General features: G+C 48.8%; 1 protein-coding gene across 2 annotated transcripts in view; it reads right to left on the bottom strand.

The window, feature by feature from the left end:
* LOC125333412 (ligand of Numb protein X 2-like) overlaps positions 1–15,030 on the bottom strand; it is a 29,527-nt gene that overhangs the window by 2,769 nt on the left and 11,728 nt on the right. For both annotated transcript variants that reach the window (XM_048319291.1, XM_048319290.1), the window contains 8 exons: positions 13,693–14,133; positions 10,985–11,211; positions 9,457–9,653; positions 7,890–8,255; positions 5,790–5,969; positions 4,597–4,771; positions 4,215–4,425; positions 256–414 (listed from right to left, as the gene is read on the bottom strand). In XM_048319291.1, the coding sequence (XP_048175248.1) occupies positions 256–414; positions 4,215–4,425; positions 4,597–4,771; positions 5,790–5,969; positions 7,890–8,255; positions 9,457–9,653; positions 10,985–11,211; positions 13,693–14,081 (1,904 nt within the window). In that variant the 5' untranslated portion in view covers positions 14,082–14,133. The remainder of the gene's footprint in view (positions 1–255; positions 415–4,214; positions 4,426–4,596; positions 4,772–5,789; positions 5,970–7,889; positions 8,256–9,456; positions 9,654–10,984; positions 11,212–13,692; positions 14,134–15,030) is intronic.

The raw sequence follows: 15,030 nt of genomic DNA, 5'->3' as shown, positions 1-15,030 counted from the left end.
CTCAATTAAACCCTTCACAGTTAGGTTTTAAAAATTCCCGTAAATTCCTTTTCGTTGCATATTTATGGAGGAACCCAAACGCTGCTTAATGCAGGGCTTGTTTGTTACAGGTTTGGCAACAGTATTAACTCTCAAATGAGAGGAAGAACGAGTAATTAACTCGGAGCTGAGCTCCTTCCAAGGGTCAAAGAGTCTTGGGAAACCTCCCCAGCACTGGTGGTGATGATGATGATTCCCCGGGTACCTCACACCTACTTGAGTTTCCTGTCCCGGAATGCCGGAGTCCCGGGCACGATGGTTTTGATGAAGAAGGGTTGGTTTCCTTTGCTTTCCTCAAAGCCTCCCACGATGCTGAAGCCCCAACTTTCCAGGTTGCCTTTACTAAGGACAATATCTTGACAGAAGTGAAGGTAACTGTGTCAAAAACAGAGAGGTTATGAGGAAAATTGCCCAAGCAAGAATTTGTTTTCCCTCATGGAAAGCACAGCTATGTAACAGCCTCATTGTCCTGGTTTTTTTGGGATTTGAGACACCCCTTTGCAGGGCATGTCAGAGGGTTAATTCTCAAATGGGATGATGCCAGTCCTTTAGAAATCTTTTCTCAGTGCTGTCAGCACTGGTTTAGGAGCTAACAGGAAATCACCCAGCTCTAAAGGGCTTTGGGACCTGCAAGACTCCTGAATAACTTTGTGAATTCTGCTAATGAACAGCCACAGCACCAGTGACAAACCCAACTGAACAGTGAGCAGCAGCTACACCCATGCAATTAATGAGAGCAGAGGGTTTTTATTTCCTCGGTGCACTGCATTGGTACAAGGAAGGCTTTCAGCAGCTGGGCATCACTGGCAGCAAATGTGAGGGGCAGCAGCCTCCCTTCAGCTGCCAGGTCAGAGCAGGGAAGGGCTTTCCTGCAGGATCCAGGATGTCCAGTTCAGACACTGGGCTCCTTGGTGAGAGCTCCCCGGTTTTGGATGCCAGCCAGCGAGGTTTGTCCCCTCAGGGAGCCTGGGGAATGTGAGATGGAAGTGCCAGCAGCACTCGCTGCCCGAGCTGGTGGCACAGAGCCCCGCAAAGCCTTGGCGAGGCGACGCAGAAGGTGTGGCAGGAGCGTCTCGTGTGCCCCGGCTCAGCTCAGGTTACATCCTGGCACCGAGGAGCTGTGAAACTGCAGCTCATCATCACCCCGCTGAGTTATTCCAGCAGCTAAACTTTTCCTAATAAACGTTTTTGCCTCAAGGGCTTTGCTTGAGCAGTTTGCAGAAGAGTTTCAGATTTCAAAAGCCTTCTCAGTTAACTTCTCACCAGGAGAAAGATCCAATTATCTACTTTCAAACTGTAATTTACTTTTGTAGGAGTTTTTCACACATAAACACCAGGAGACCCAGCTCGAGCTTACTGATTCCTCCATGGTTTCCTTCCACAGGCACCACGCAAGTGCAAAAACACAGCTCTAAGCCATGGCTGTGGCAGCTTCTGCAAATAAATAGCCCCAAGAGCAACAGCGGCAAGTGCTATGTCAGCACAGAACATAAATAAAAACATCAGGCACATCCTCCAGGAGCTGGAAAGGGCTGTTTGCTAGGAATCAGTTTTCCATATTAAAAAGGGGTTCTAGGAAGAGAAACTTTAACTCACTACGATCAAAAAGGACTGTGGGAAAAGAATTGGAGAGTTTAGGGAAGGTCGAGGTGCAGGTTTTATGGTGCCAGGCACGCTGCTGAGCTGGCAGTTCCCAGTCCCTGTTGGAATTTGGAGCTGCAGCAGGGCCGGGACTGGGAGCTCCTCACGGTTATTGTGGGAAGAGTCAGACTGGAGTCAGATAAACCCCAGGGAAGAGGGCAGCAGGAAAACTGCTTTTCCACCCCAAGACTTCTCCACAAGCCACACAGTGCACTGCGCTTTCAAGAGGCAAAGGTTTTAGAGAGAAAAGATAAATCAGTCTGTAGAAGTTTTGTTTCTGGTGCCTTTGGGATCCAGGGTGTGTTGGATTAGGACATGGGCCCAGTCCAAACCAGCTTTTGAGATGGCATTTTACACTATCAGTGGCTGCTATGGATTTAACATCACACTAGGAAGAAATCAAAGTTTCTGTTTAACAGAAACAGAAGGCACAGATTCAAGAATCGAGGCCTGAATGAAGCACTGGGGGCTCAAGCATTGCAAGGATCAAATACACTTCCCTAGCCTGAGCACTCATTTCAACTCACACCTTTCAGCATCAAGTCTGGGTTCAAACTAGAAAGAAATACATTCCTCTAAAAACAAAGGGGTATTTCTGCTGGAGCAGAGGAATAACTGAGGGGAAAAAGCTGAACAAACCCAAAACCACACATACAATAAGCTTGGAGCTTTCACCCTGCAGGACGTTCCAACACAGTCAGGCCAGGGCAGCCAAAAGGAGCAGATCCCAGTGGAACAGCTGGTGCTGAGGGCACAGGGTCAAGGCTGGGCACATTTCTGGGGGTTTCTGTGATGTAGTGTCAGTGTGGTGCACACAGGGCCTGTGCAGTGGACGTGCCTCTGCAGCACTGGGGGTTTGGCCCTGCAAACCCAGTTAGGGTGGGTCAGGAGCTCTCTGCAATGGGAACCAAACCACAGCACGTGGGGGCACTGGGATCTCACTGCAGCTGCACAGCCCTGAGCCAGCTTGAAATGCCAGAGGCACCCTGAACATCCCCAGGCGACAAACACGGGCTCTGTGGGTGACCAGCCAGTTGCTACCAGGTCTCACTGGGAGCAGATGGGAAAAGGAGAGAGGAAGCTCAGGAATTAACAGCCCCTTTTAGTGCTGGAAACAGGAGGAAGATTCTGTCAGATCCTGAAGTGGAATAACCTTGCTGCGTGCCTCCTACCAACCCTCACACCCAGAACTGCAGACAAATTCCAAGGCCAGAATTCAGGCTGGAGTAAAAGGAAGCGAAGAGCAGAAGGGGCACCTGGAATCACTTCTTGCTTCAGGAGTTGCAGTCAAATGAAGGGGGGAACATCAATACCAACAGCAAAGGAGTTTCCAGGAATGCATTAAATGGAGGTAATGTCGGACACTCCTGAAATGAAGGCAGGGGATCCAGGAGCAGAGAAGACTCCAGTCCCTGCAGCAGAGTGTGGGGAAGCTGCACGTCACCCAACAGCCAGAAAAATTGGGAAAGGAAGAAAAGAAGCCCAGCCAGGTTTTGCCTTGCTGAAGTTCACTGCAGCAGCAGCACGAGGAGCAAACACCAGGCAGCATCGAGGGTTTGTGCCCAGGTTTGGGCTCTTCAAACCTGGAGAGGTGCAGCTCAGGACCAGCTCACACCAGACCTGCCTGGAGCAGCCCAGCCAATTCCTGGGAGAGCAGAGGGAGATAGGAGGAGGTGCTGAGCACAGGCCAAGTACAGGAGACACAAAAGCTGCCTTTACCTGGGCTGGTTCGTTGAGCATTTACAGGCTGCTAGGTAACACAACAGAGGCTTTGTGAGTGGTTCCTCTTTAGGTGTCTCAAGAAACAAGGCTGTAAATGATCCAGGTGTCCCACAGCTGGTTTGGCTTTATGTTCCACCTGCAGATGCCCCTGCACTCAGCTGGGATGACAACAGACTCTGCCTTTCACAGTGTTTTTTGTGTAACTGCAAAAGGGAGGGAGCCAGAGGTTCACCTCTGCAGGAAGGAGAGGGAAATTCAAGCTTCACTTGGAACTTACCAGGTTAAAACCTGTGCTAAGGCTGTGGTGCAAAGCTTTGCAGCAGGAGAACTCAGCTCTGCAGAACCATTTGTGCTTCATGCTGAAGATGACACAGTTACAACAGCCAAGAAGAATTAGACTGAAAGAATGTCTGCCCCTAAGTGAGATGATCAGATTAGAAACTCCCAGACAGCCCAGGTTGTGTTAGGGGATGCAGGAAGAGCCACAGAGAGATTTCAGTCAGTACTTTAGCAGGGACTGTATCGAACATTGACTATTTCTCTTTGAAAAAGGGGTTTCAGGGCTTCTAAAGCATGGTTACTGTCCAACAGGAGTGTGGGAATGATGGCTCACTCCATAAAAACAGTGGAAGTTCCTTACACACTCATTATTCTATGATCTCATTGGCAAATAAGGCTTTCCACTGCCTTACAGCTAAACGGGAATACCAGGAATGCTTCCAAGTTCATCAACAAAGTAATTAATTTCTAGTGTTTGAGTGAAAGTCAACCCAGTAATTAACAGCTCTCTACACAGTCCCTGACAAACATACCTAGGCAATCCCAGCCACGTGATCCAGAGGGGAGACCAGCTGAATCCCTGCTCCCTGATGTCCAGGGCTGGCTCTGGGGAGTTCAGGGAGAGGATTTCCAAGGCTTTCAGTGTGACTGAGTGGGAAGCTGCATTGGATTTCAGTGCTGAGACAGCTTCATAGTAGTTCAGATGAGTCAAATCGATGCCGTTTATGCTCAGAAGTACATCCCCTGGGGATGAAATCAAATGGGATTATTACAGACCTTTGGCTATGGAGCCCATTCCAGCATCAAGGGCTCATGTGAACCCTGTTTCCAGCCTCTCTTCAGTGTCCAGGTCCAGCTTCCACTGAAGAAAACCCACAGTTCCTAAAGGATAAAGGGTCTGAGAGCCTCCCTTACCTCTCTTGATTCTGCCATCCCTGAAGAGGCATCCAATGGGCTGCACACTTGTCACATAGATGGGGAGCTTGTTTTTGTTATCCCTTCCACCTCCAATTGTGATTCCCAAAGATTCCTTTGGCTCCTTCTTTATTGCTACTGTCTTCTCATGACTTACATATCCCTGAGGCAAATCCTACAAAGGAATGACAGTACAAAATGCAGCTTCATTAATGCAATTAACAGGAGAAACCCAGCTCTGGAAGACAACATTTGTATCCTTAATCCAGAGCATTCCAGCAATGTTGCTGGCCAGCAAAGTCAGCTTCCCATGTCCTTGCTGTGGGTGGGAATCCAGAGCAGCATTCCTAAGGTGAGCCGCCAGAGCTGAGGCAGTGCTGTCCTAATGATCCTAAATCCATCTGCTGTAGGGAGATGCTCCCTCTGAGGAGGGGAATTTAGCACTGAGGAACAAGCTATGAGCTCATCTCAAGGCTGCTCATGCCAAGCAATGAAGCTCTCCCTGATTAAATGTTTAGGTTACAGTGAAGGCACACATCGGAGCACAGGCTGTATAAACAGGGTGTAAATGCTGCTCAGGGATTTAAATCCAGGAACCACACTGCAGCCACGCAGGACAGCTGCTCCCAGAGCTCCAGGGACACTGAAACACACCAGTCTGAGCGGCTGCAGCAGGTTTGTCACTCAGCTGGACATTCTACACACAGATTTTCTCTCTGGGTTCACCACACTGGGGATTGTCCTCTTGCTCCTGCTGCTTGTTGTGCCACACAAAGGGGTGGCAGACACACGCTGCTGTCACAGCGGGGTCACCTGGGGATTCTACTCCTGGACCATAAAGGCCTCTGGCTCCACACCAGCTCTTGTATCACCCCATGTGTGGGGCTTGATGCATGTCAAGAAGCAAATCCCAAGCATCTCATGGATGGCAAATTCCTCACTGCCCTTTTCCAGACTAGAAAGGATTAAACACCAGCTCTGCATCAACACTGAAGAAATTTTGACACCTTTTTCCCTTAAAGTGATGTTTCCCTGTAGATGACAACCTGATCCTCCAGTTCCAAAAGCTCCAAACCTGCCCAAGAACTGGAGCTGCTGATCAGCCTTCTGTGATCAAACACCATCACAGAACAGTACAATGCATCTACTAAACCAAGAATAAGCAGCACCTTTGCCTCATCTCCCAGCCCCACCTTCTGGTAGTTGGATTTTCGTCTGTAGTGGTTCTGGTCTGGTCGCCTCCGGTGGTGCACTGGGCTCCCCCCATTGCTGCTGCTGCTGCTGCTGTTGGAGGTGCTGCCATCCTCCACTGGCTCCCCCAGCTGCACCCCAGGCTGCCTCAGGATCACAAAGTTCACTCTGGATTCAGTGGTCTGCCCGGAGAAACAAAGAGTAGAAATTAAGAAGACAGAAAAACGGGTTAGAAATGAGGGACAGCCCTCATTGCCTTGGGGAGAAAGAAGGGTTGGCATCAGTTCCTACAGAGGTTCTCCAACAGCTCCACAATGTGATGCAAAGTCTTTTGTGAAGAGCCAGGGAATGTGACTGGAAAAAGAAAAAGGGAATTAGCAACCATGAGTCAGAAGGAACAGGAGTAGAGGCAGGCTTCACTCGTGCCTCCCTCCCCCACAAACGCCAAACAAGAGAAGGTGGAAAGGGATGATTAATTCCTGCACTTCGGTATGAACAACCAAAATAGCATCTTGTGTTGTGCTACAGCATGAACAGAGCTGGAACACTGGCTGGTCCACACCATGACCACAACAAGCACTGGATGCTTTTACTGCACAGGAAGCTGTTCAAGCACTGTCCCTCCCAGCTCTGTTCATCTATTGTTCACCATCTCCCATCCCTTTTTTCCCCAGAGTACCTCTGGCCTGAGACTGCTGCCGGTTAAACACTTGGGCAGCTGCATGTCTGGCCTTGGCAGGGCTGCAGGGGAAGTGCTCACTATTGTTCCTGCTGCTCTCCTTGGGATCACCTGACAGAACCTTATTGTGAAGGACTCACAGGGAAAGGCCCACGTGCTCCCTCCCCGCCCTGGATGACAGAAATGCAGTCGCTGCTCTCACTCCTTGCCACAGGACCCTGTTTCCCTGGTGCCACAGGGAATTCCCTGGCCTTGGAAGAGGGGCTCTTTAAGTTCCATTTAAGCAAGGATTTCAATTAGCCCTCAGAGGAACACATCATGTTTGGAAAACTGTCGCAGTTTTACACAAATGTCACTTCCAAAGAGATTCAACGCCAAACCTCATTAAGCCAGTTCTGAGACTTTGGCTGCTGGTTCCAGTGGGATCAAAAGAGTTCCTCATATGGGAGTTGTGTGTGCACACTGCAACAGGAATGCAGCAGCACTTGTGGGATGCAAACAAATTCTAAGAGGCCATAGAACGGAAGCACACGCACAACATAAAAAGGATCTCAGTGCTGGAACTCTGCTCTTTCTCCCATGGCACTGCACTCCTCTGATAACTGTGAAGAGAACTGGCTCTCCCTCCTGCTGACCTCACATCCTTTCTGGGATATAAACAGAATGGGATGAGGTGCATTGTGTCAGGATCTGTAGATAAAAACACAAACTGGAGGCACTCTCCTGGGGAGATAAAGAATTTAAACTGATCTATGTGATATCTGCTGCACATGCAGCAATCCTTAATCCTTTAACCAGAATTCCTTGCCCACTCCTTCCACCAAAACCTCTGGCATGCTGCAACAGGAGCACATTCCACAGGGAAAGACCAACTCTCTTCCACCCATTTAGTACCTTGGAATGTTTTTAGCCTGAAGTGCCCCACGTCGTTTTCCAGTCTCTCTCTTCCCAAATACAGGTAAAATGGGGAGAAAGGGCTTCAGATCAGTCCAAAGGGATCTGTTCTGTGCTGCCAGCCCACCCCATGTCCCAGCCAGCACCTTCAGTGTCACTGTTGGAAGCACAAGAGGCTGCCCTGATGCCTCCCTGTCTGCTGCAGTGCATACCAACATTGCCTCTGCAAGGCTGAGAGGCTGCAAACACCACCCAGGAAATCCAATCTCCTCAGATGAACTCCTGAGCCATGAGCCACTGCTTCCCCTCAGCCCTGTCAGGGATGACTCACATGGATTCCCACTCTTGGTGTTTATCTTCCTTTGGAAGCGGTGCTTCCCACACATCCGCAGGGGAGTCGCTTTCCATGCGGGAGATTTGGGGCAGTGCAGGTTGCCCTGGTGCGTTCTGTTAGCCCCAGCTCAGAACAGGAGCCCTGGATCAGCCACACAGAGCCATTTCCACACAACCTCTCCATGTCTGAGCTCACCTGGATTATCTGGGCAGCAGCCTCAGGAGTTCCTTGCCTCAAATCCTGGCCATTTATTGACAGGACTCTGTCGTTCCGACTCAGCTTTCCATTCTTGGCTGCCAAGCCTCCCTCTAAGAGGTCCAGAATAAAAATCCCTGCCTCGTCAGTCTTCCTGATCAGTTTGATTCCCAAGGGTTCCGATCGGTCTCTCTTCACCAAGGTGACGTGGATCACTTCCCGGTTTGTAGCAGTGGGATCCTGCTGTGCAGTCTTGTTGGAAAAGCCCTTCTCCTGCAGGACCATGAGGTGGAGAACAGGGCCTGGGTGGCGCAGGAAGGAGACAGCCTGGCAGTGAGTCACACTGCTGATGTTGACGCCATTCACCTACAGAGACAAACAAAGCACTCGCTAATCAGAGCCCACATTAATTAGGCACTGTCCGCAGTGTGGGGCATGGCCAGGCTGGAGCAGGATGGGAAACTCCCTGTGCAATCTCTGACTCAGATGCACATTAGGGAGCAAAGTCTTCTAAAACAGAATGAAGAAAGCTGACAGAATTAGACTGTAATTGGAGAATAATTGATGACAGGGACAAGACAGGACAACCCACACAACCAACAAATCTGAAACTGCAAAATGTTCAATCATTCCTTCCATCCCATGGCAAGGCAGATCTGCTTCCAGTGTTCAGTACAGACTGGGAGAAGACTCCAATCTCCACTTTTGAGTGGTCCATCGTCTACAAGCTTCTGGAATCACCCATCCAATTATACTTTTACCAGGGTGACCCTGAGAAGGCAACATTTTGCTTGATGTTGTCATGTCAGACTCTGCAGTCTTTTAGGATGTTAATAGGGCTCCCAAGTGTGGGACCTGCCCTATTTACTGAGACATGGACAATCGAGCTGGATAAAACAGGAGTCACTCCATTGTTCTGAGAAACCAACTCAGAGATCTCATTGGCCACTCGTGTGTGGGGGCTGCCAGCCCCTCCTGATGCCCAATCCCATGGGATAATGAGGATTTACTGCTTGTCAGATGATTGGGCAGCCATGGCTGGAGGTGCTAACAGTTGTCACCACGTGTACAGGGTGTCACCTCAGTCACTCAGGGCCACACGGCCCCAGTGGTGTGGGCAGTGCCCGGGCCGTGGGTCAGGCTGGGGCTGGAGCTCTGCATTACTCACACTTTGGAGCTGATACTCACTGCAAGTCAGCAGCTCTCACCCTGGACCTGCCCATGGAGAATATGCAGCTTAAGCAACACAGTGCAGCAAGCAATTATGAGACTTCCTAACTAGAGCAGAGAAATGGGGCTGCTGTGTGAAATTTGTCAGGTAGGAATCTTTCACTTTATCCAAAATGGTCTAAATTTCAAAAAGCTGTCAAATATCCCAGAGAAATATGTGTCTGACTGGAAGGAACCCCAAAAGTGTGTTCCTGAGCCCCAGCAGACACACAGTGCTGCTGACACAGATCTGATCAATGCTCTAAAACCCTGAGCTGCAGAGATTTCCCAGTTCTTCCAGGCACCCTCCTCCCCCAGTCAAGGGAAGCAATGGGGCTGCCAGGGGGGTTTTTCCTACCTCAAGGATGTGATCCCCAGGAGCAATTCTTCCATCAGCAGCAACCACAGAGTCCCGCAGCACCTCCTGAACAACGATGTTCCCTAGGGGGGTGTCCTTACCCCCAACTATCCTCATCCCCAGCTCTTCCTCTGGATCTTCCCGGTGGATTTCAATGGTGGTGGTTTCAGCCACAAGACTGGTTCTCTGAGGAAGGTCTGGTTGTGGAAATTGAAGAGAAAAAGCAACACATTAACAGAATTTTCCTTTTCACAGCACCCTGAGATTCAAACCCCTGGCAGGTTTTGTTCAATGTAGCATCTGGAGGGAAAGCAGCTATCAGGAGACCTAAGGTCACATAAAAAGCTTAAAATCCCTCTTCTTTACAGTTTCTCCAGAATTTCCCCCATTTTCTCCTATTTTATGGTGAATTCAAAAACTCTTTATTGTTGTTGCTTGGGGTTTATTAAAGGGCATTCAGTATGGTTTGGCTATATTTAGAGGTTTATTTTTCTCCTGTGACAGCTGGCCTGCTAGGAGCACGCACACAACAAATTCCAATTTCCATGATGCCCATGAGGGAAAGGGACTACCCAGCTGTAATTACTGCTCTGCAACTTCCTTCCTCTAATTTCCTTTGCTCCCCTTTTCCCATCCCCCCTGTAAAACAGGAGGAATGTTTGGCTGTTTCACAGCATACTGGATATTAAGCAATGCTGCACTTTGAAGATGAAAGTTGTTGTGAGCAAGTGGGATGAGATCTCCCAGCACGGGGACACTCAGGCAGGCCCAGCACTGCCTGGCAGGGTGAAGGACAGGTGTCACACCAGAGATGCAAAACCTGCTCCAGGTGTGCTTTGGGAAAAAGCCAGCAGGGAACTGAACTGACCTGTGAGTTACCTCTGTCCCAGGCACAGGGGTTGTCAGCTCCAGCGCCTGCACATGTGGAAGCTGAGCCTAACTTTGAGACAAGGCACTGAGGTTTCCATGCTGCTGCCTCCTACCAAGCTGAGACAAGTGCTGCTACACTGAAGTGGAGATGGTTATTTGATCTGCGAGGCTTTCAGAGCTGCCTGTTAATCCAAAACCTAACTTATGCTAGAAAAACACCAGGAGGGAGGTGCTGACCACTCCAGGATACTGACTGTATATTTAACTCTGCTAACAAGATTAAAAAGAACCTGGAACACTTCCTAGTTACTAATTATTTGGCTTCTACAAGGGCTTTAAGTGCTCCACGTTCACAGTGACAGGGACTGCCTTTGTTTCTCCACAGAATACTGCAAATACTCACTGCAGTCTAGCAGAGACTCTCCAAATGGTTTTGCACAGTTTAGTGCTTGTGAGCAGACTCTGCCACCCCTGGTGCACATGAATGCATCTCCCTTCTGCTCAAGGAAAGAGATGCCTCTGATGGCTACTAAAGGCTGAGCAGCATTGAGGATGACTGACAGTGCTGGGGACACTTAAAAATTTAATTTTTTGAGATAATTACATCATTTTTATATCATGAAAGATAAATACATAGTTCCACTTCGCAAACTCTCACCTTCTTCAGTCTCCTCAAAAGCTGGATTAACCAGTCCAGGCTCTGTAGTCCCCAGTGACACCACAGCAGCTCCAGAGCTTTCTGCCACAAGTGAGGAGCCTCCACTTGGGACCTCTGGATCCTTGGGCGTGTTTGTGTCCCCCTTGGCAGGAGGATCTTCCTTCCCTTTGGAAATGGGATTCTTTTTCCGCTGGAGTTCAGATTTGTATTTCTTAAACCCAGAGCACCTGGAGAGAGATTGGCAGTGACTGTCAGTGACTGTCTCTGCCTGGGCAGGGGACCCAGCACATGAAAGCTCTGACAAACCTGTGGGAAGAAGCTTGTTCCAAATCTCACCAGGGCAGTGCTGGTGCCTCAGATGCCGAAATTGATTCTCATCTGACATTCAGTTTCTACTTATACAAGTATCAGCTTAAGAGCAGCCTTGTTACTTCACTACTTTAGAAATTATTAAGCAAATTATTTGAAAAAGAAGAATGTAATAGAAACAGGAGTCTCCCTTGCTAAATATTTACCTGGCAAACACTCCACGAGGAAAACAAGCCTTCTTAAATATAAGCAAATACTGAGCTCTGTAGGAAATGTACCTCGAAAAAATCTATATTTCTATTTCACTTTGTGAAAGAAAGTGGCTCAAGTTTCAAGCTCAGCCTTGAATTAGGCTTTGTTTTAACCCACCAGCTACACACAAGAGCAGCAAGGGAGAATTGGGCATTTTCTGTTGTGGAATGAGACCTGACCCTGGACCTGGTCCACTCCCAGTCCATGCAGGTGATGGCTCTACCTGAATGGGAGCAGTTTAGTTCCTGATCCCACTGACTGCTCCCCACAGAGATCCCAGAACGGGGATGGAATTGTGCCCTGGATGCAGATACACCATCACCAGCCTGTCTCAGCACTAATGGGTGAGGAAGAACAGCTCTTTTATCATGAGGATTTATAAAAAAGGTGACAGGTGAGGAGGTGATAAATGCAAAAACATCCCTTTCAGAGAGATGAGTGGTATTGGGTGCATATCAGAGTCTCTTTTCAAATTAAACTGACTTATTTACACTCTGGCTAAAGAAGTCTCATCCCAGTATTACTTCCTCTGGTTTATTCCTACTCATTTATTTTCCAAGCAGTAAAATAACCCTGAACTTAATGACAGCACCTGACTGATGCATTTGTGCACATGCCCCTCTTAAGGTATCAAAACACAAACTCAATTTGCAAAAGGCAGGGAAATCCCCCAAGAAAATAAGTTACTATGCGCTTCTTATTTCCTTAAAACTACTGCTATCAGTTAATGCCACTTAAAACAAAAAAAACCCCACCCAAATCCCAGTGCAATTTTCTTGTCTTTTAATTTTCTTCCCCACTTTTCAGTCTGACTGTGCCCACAGGTGAAGTAGGCTGGAATCTTAGAATACTCTGTCCCCAAGAAAGATACAAACAACTGTGAAACACAGAACAGAACGATACAGTTTCCAGGCAGGCCTCTAACGCAAACATTTCAGGTGCCTCCCTCCCCTGCGCTAACTCCTGAGCCAGAGGGATTAACGAGTGACAGGAGTTTACTGATAGCAGGGCAGATTTGCAGAGCAGAGGAAGGCCCAGCCCTGGTGGGAGCCATGGCCCCAGCCCTGCAGCCCGAGCACTCAGCCCAGCCTGATAACGAGCAGCCAGTTCAAAGGGCTGCCTCAAGAAAAAGGAGATTATAAACTTTCACTGAAGGGAAAGGGGCACTCAAGCACCTTCCGTCCCTTCCCCTGGCTCTAACACCAGCTCTCAGCTCGTGGGAACTGGAGACAAGCAAGAACCACAAGGGTACATCCTTGGCCAGAACTGCAAAGGTATCCTAAGTGTACCTGTTCCCTGCTTAGCTTATTTTTGAAATATGTCATTGCTGCAGCAGCTACAGCTGAAGGAAACAAGCCTGTAGCATTTCTCATTGGCTGCTGACAAAAGGCACCCTGCCAAGGAAGGTCTGTTCCACCTGCAGCAGGGCTTGCACTTAGCTCCCTTCCCTGCAAATCATTAACCAGGTAGGAACAAGGGTTCTCCAAGCACCATGGCAAGAGCTTTGTCACCTGCACTCCTTTTAAAGCAACAATATCCCGCCTGCCAACAGCTCAACCAGCAGTGGAAGCACCGAAAAGTCTCCCTTCCTCTGCACAAGAGGAACAGAAAAAAAAATATAGTAATTTTCATTTGCTTCCCCTCTTCAGCAAAAGAATGAGAGAAGATAATGGAATTGTAAGTAGGTGATCCAGCAAGTGCATAATGTGCAGCTTGGAGGGACTTGCACTCTTTGAATCAAAGACTCGTGTATTGTACCTCTTAATTGGACCAATTAAACTGGCAGCACTGCACAATCCCTTGCTTTCAGAATGTTGACTTCATGCCTGTCTTTCTTCCCTACGCAAGGGAAACAAGAATAAGCTTGTTTGTAACAACTCCAGGCCTGGTGCTCCGGTTCAGGACCCACAGATGTCGGTTTAGTGTCTGCCTTCGACCTGAAGGTGAGCAGCTCACCCTTCTCCTCCAGAGCGTGCACACAATTACACTGTCTTCACCCACCCACCTCTGCAGCCTCACCCTGGCATCTCTGGTGTCCCACCTTGCCCCAGTTCAGGAGCTGCTCTGAGAATGGATGGTTCTGATGAGCAGCACAACAGCCCTGGCATTGCACAAGGAGCAATGACAGGATGGAAAGGGGAATGCACCTGTTCTGCAGGTGAGCTTCCAGCTCACAGCGCTGCATGGTCTGCTGGCACTCGGCCTTGAAGGGACACAGCACAATCAGCTTATCCAGAAGGTTCCGGACCAGGAGGCTGGACTTGTGGCACTGCTGGAAGGAGAGCTTCTTCCGATCCATGGGACAGAAGTTGTACTCCTGCATGAAGTTCTCAAGGCACTTGAAACAGTACGTGTGTCCACAGGGCGTGTCCATGGGCTGCAGCAGGGGCTGCAGGCAGATGTGGCAGATGAGCTCATCGTCCACCTCGTCCTGGAAGTTGTAGAGGTGATTGTCCAGCAAGGGGTGGGCCTGGCCACACTCACAGCACAGCTCAGTGACCTGGGACACGGGTTCCTCTGCAATGGGGTCGGCCATGGCAGCCAGCACCGGGGAGGAGATTGTCACACAGCAGCTCTGCCACAGACCTCTAAGGAAAGGGAGAGAGAGAGATGTCCAGCCAACTGCCTGCTTTAAATCCAGCCAGTTAAAAATTAAACTGTATTCATGCCTTGAGCTTCCTCCCCCAGAATCTTCACCCCCACCTGCCCCCCGTAGGGCTCTTCCTTCCAGAACCAGCCTGTGAGTGAACAGCCCAGGGATCAGAGGATGCGAGGACCTCATTCAGCACAATATTTAAGCACGTGGATAAATTGAGGCTTAAACTACTTCACACACACACACCGGAGACACAGACTAAATAAACCCCGCCCAACAGATGGACTAGAAGAGCTGACACAAAAGCTGCATGTTCTTGAGGGAGAACAACCCAGCGAGGGAAGGAAAAGAAAGGATACACAAGACAGTGATTTTTAAACTTCCTCTGGCTTTCCAGATCATACCAAATATTTTAAAGACGTGTGTGGTGAAAAGCCAGTTTGGGGACTTCTGGTTGTTAGGATTTTTGTTTTGTATTTGGGGGGTGGGGAGGATGAGGCAAAAGAAGAGGAAGAAATTTCAAAAGAAACTTAAATCTAAACCACATTTCCTTCCTTTCAAGCCCACTCCCTTCAAAAAAATTTGTTTTAACAAACAATGCATTGTTCCCCACTCATCCATGCCTAAGTTCCCCCATGGAAACAAATTTCCTATAAAAAGGCTAAAGCTTCCTAAGTGGAAAAAACCTAAAGAATTGTCCACATCATTTGTTGTAATGTTAGAGAAAGGCTTGAGCCTCAGATCCTTTCAGGCAGGGAGAGGAGGATAAGGGACAAACTGAGTCCTTTGTAGCTGCTGCTCTGATTTTAACAGAAATGTCTTCAGTCACATCCTTTCTGAATCCTGCCTGTTGTAATTAAATATAAAATTCACTTGAGTTTCCTAGCAG

This window comes from Corvus hawaiiensis, chromosome 14, assembly GCF_020740725.1.
Source record: "Corvus hawaiiensis isolate bCorHaw1 chromosome 14, bCorHaw1.pri.cur, whole genome shotgun sequence".
Classification (NCBI taxonomy): Eukaryota; Metazoa; Chordata; class Aves; order Passeriformes; family Corvidae; genus Corvus; species Corvus hawaiiensis.
Note: the sequence above shows the minus strand (reverse complement) of the source record. Positions and strands in the feature narration are given on the sequence as shown.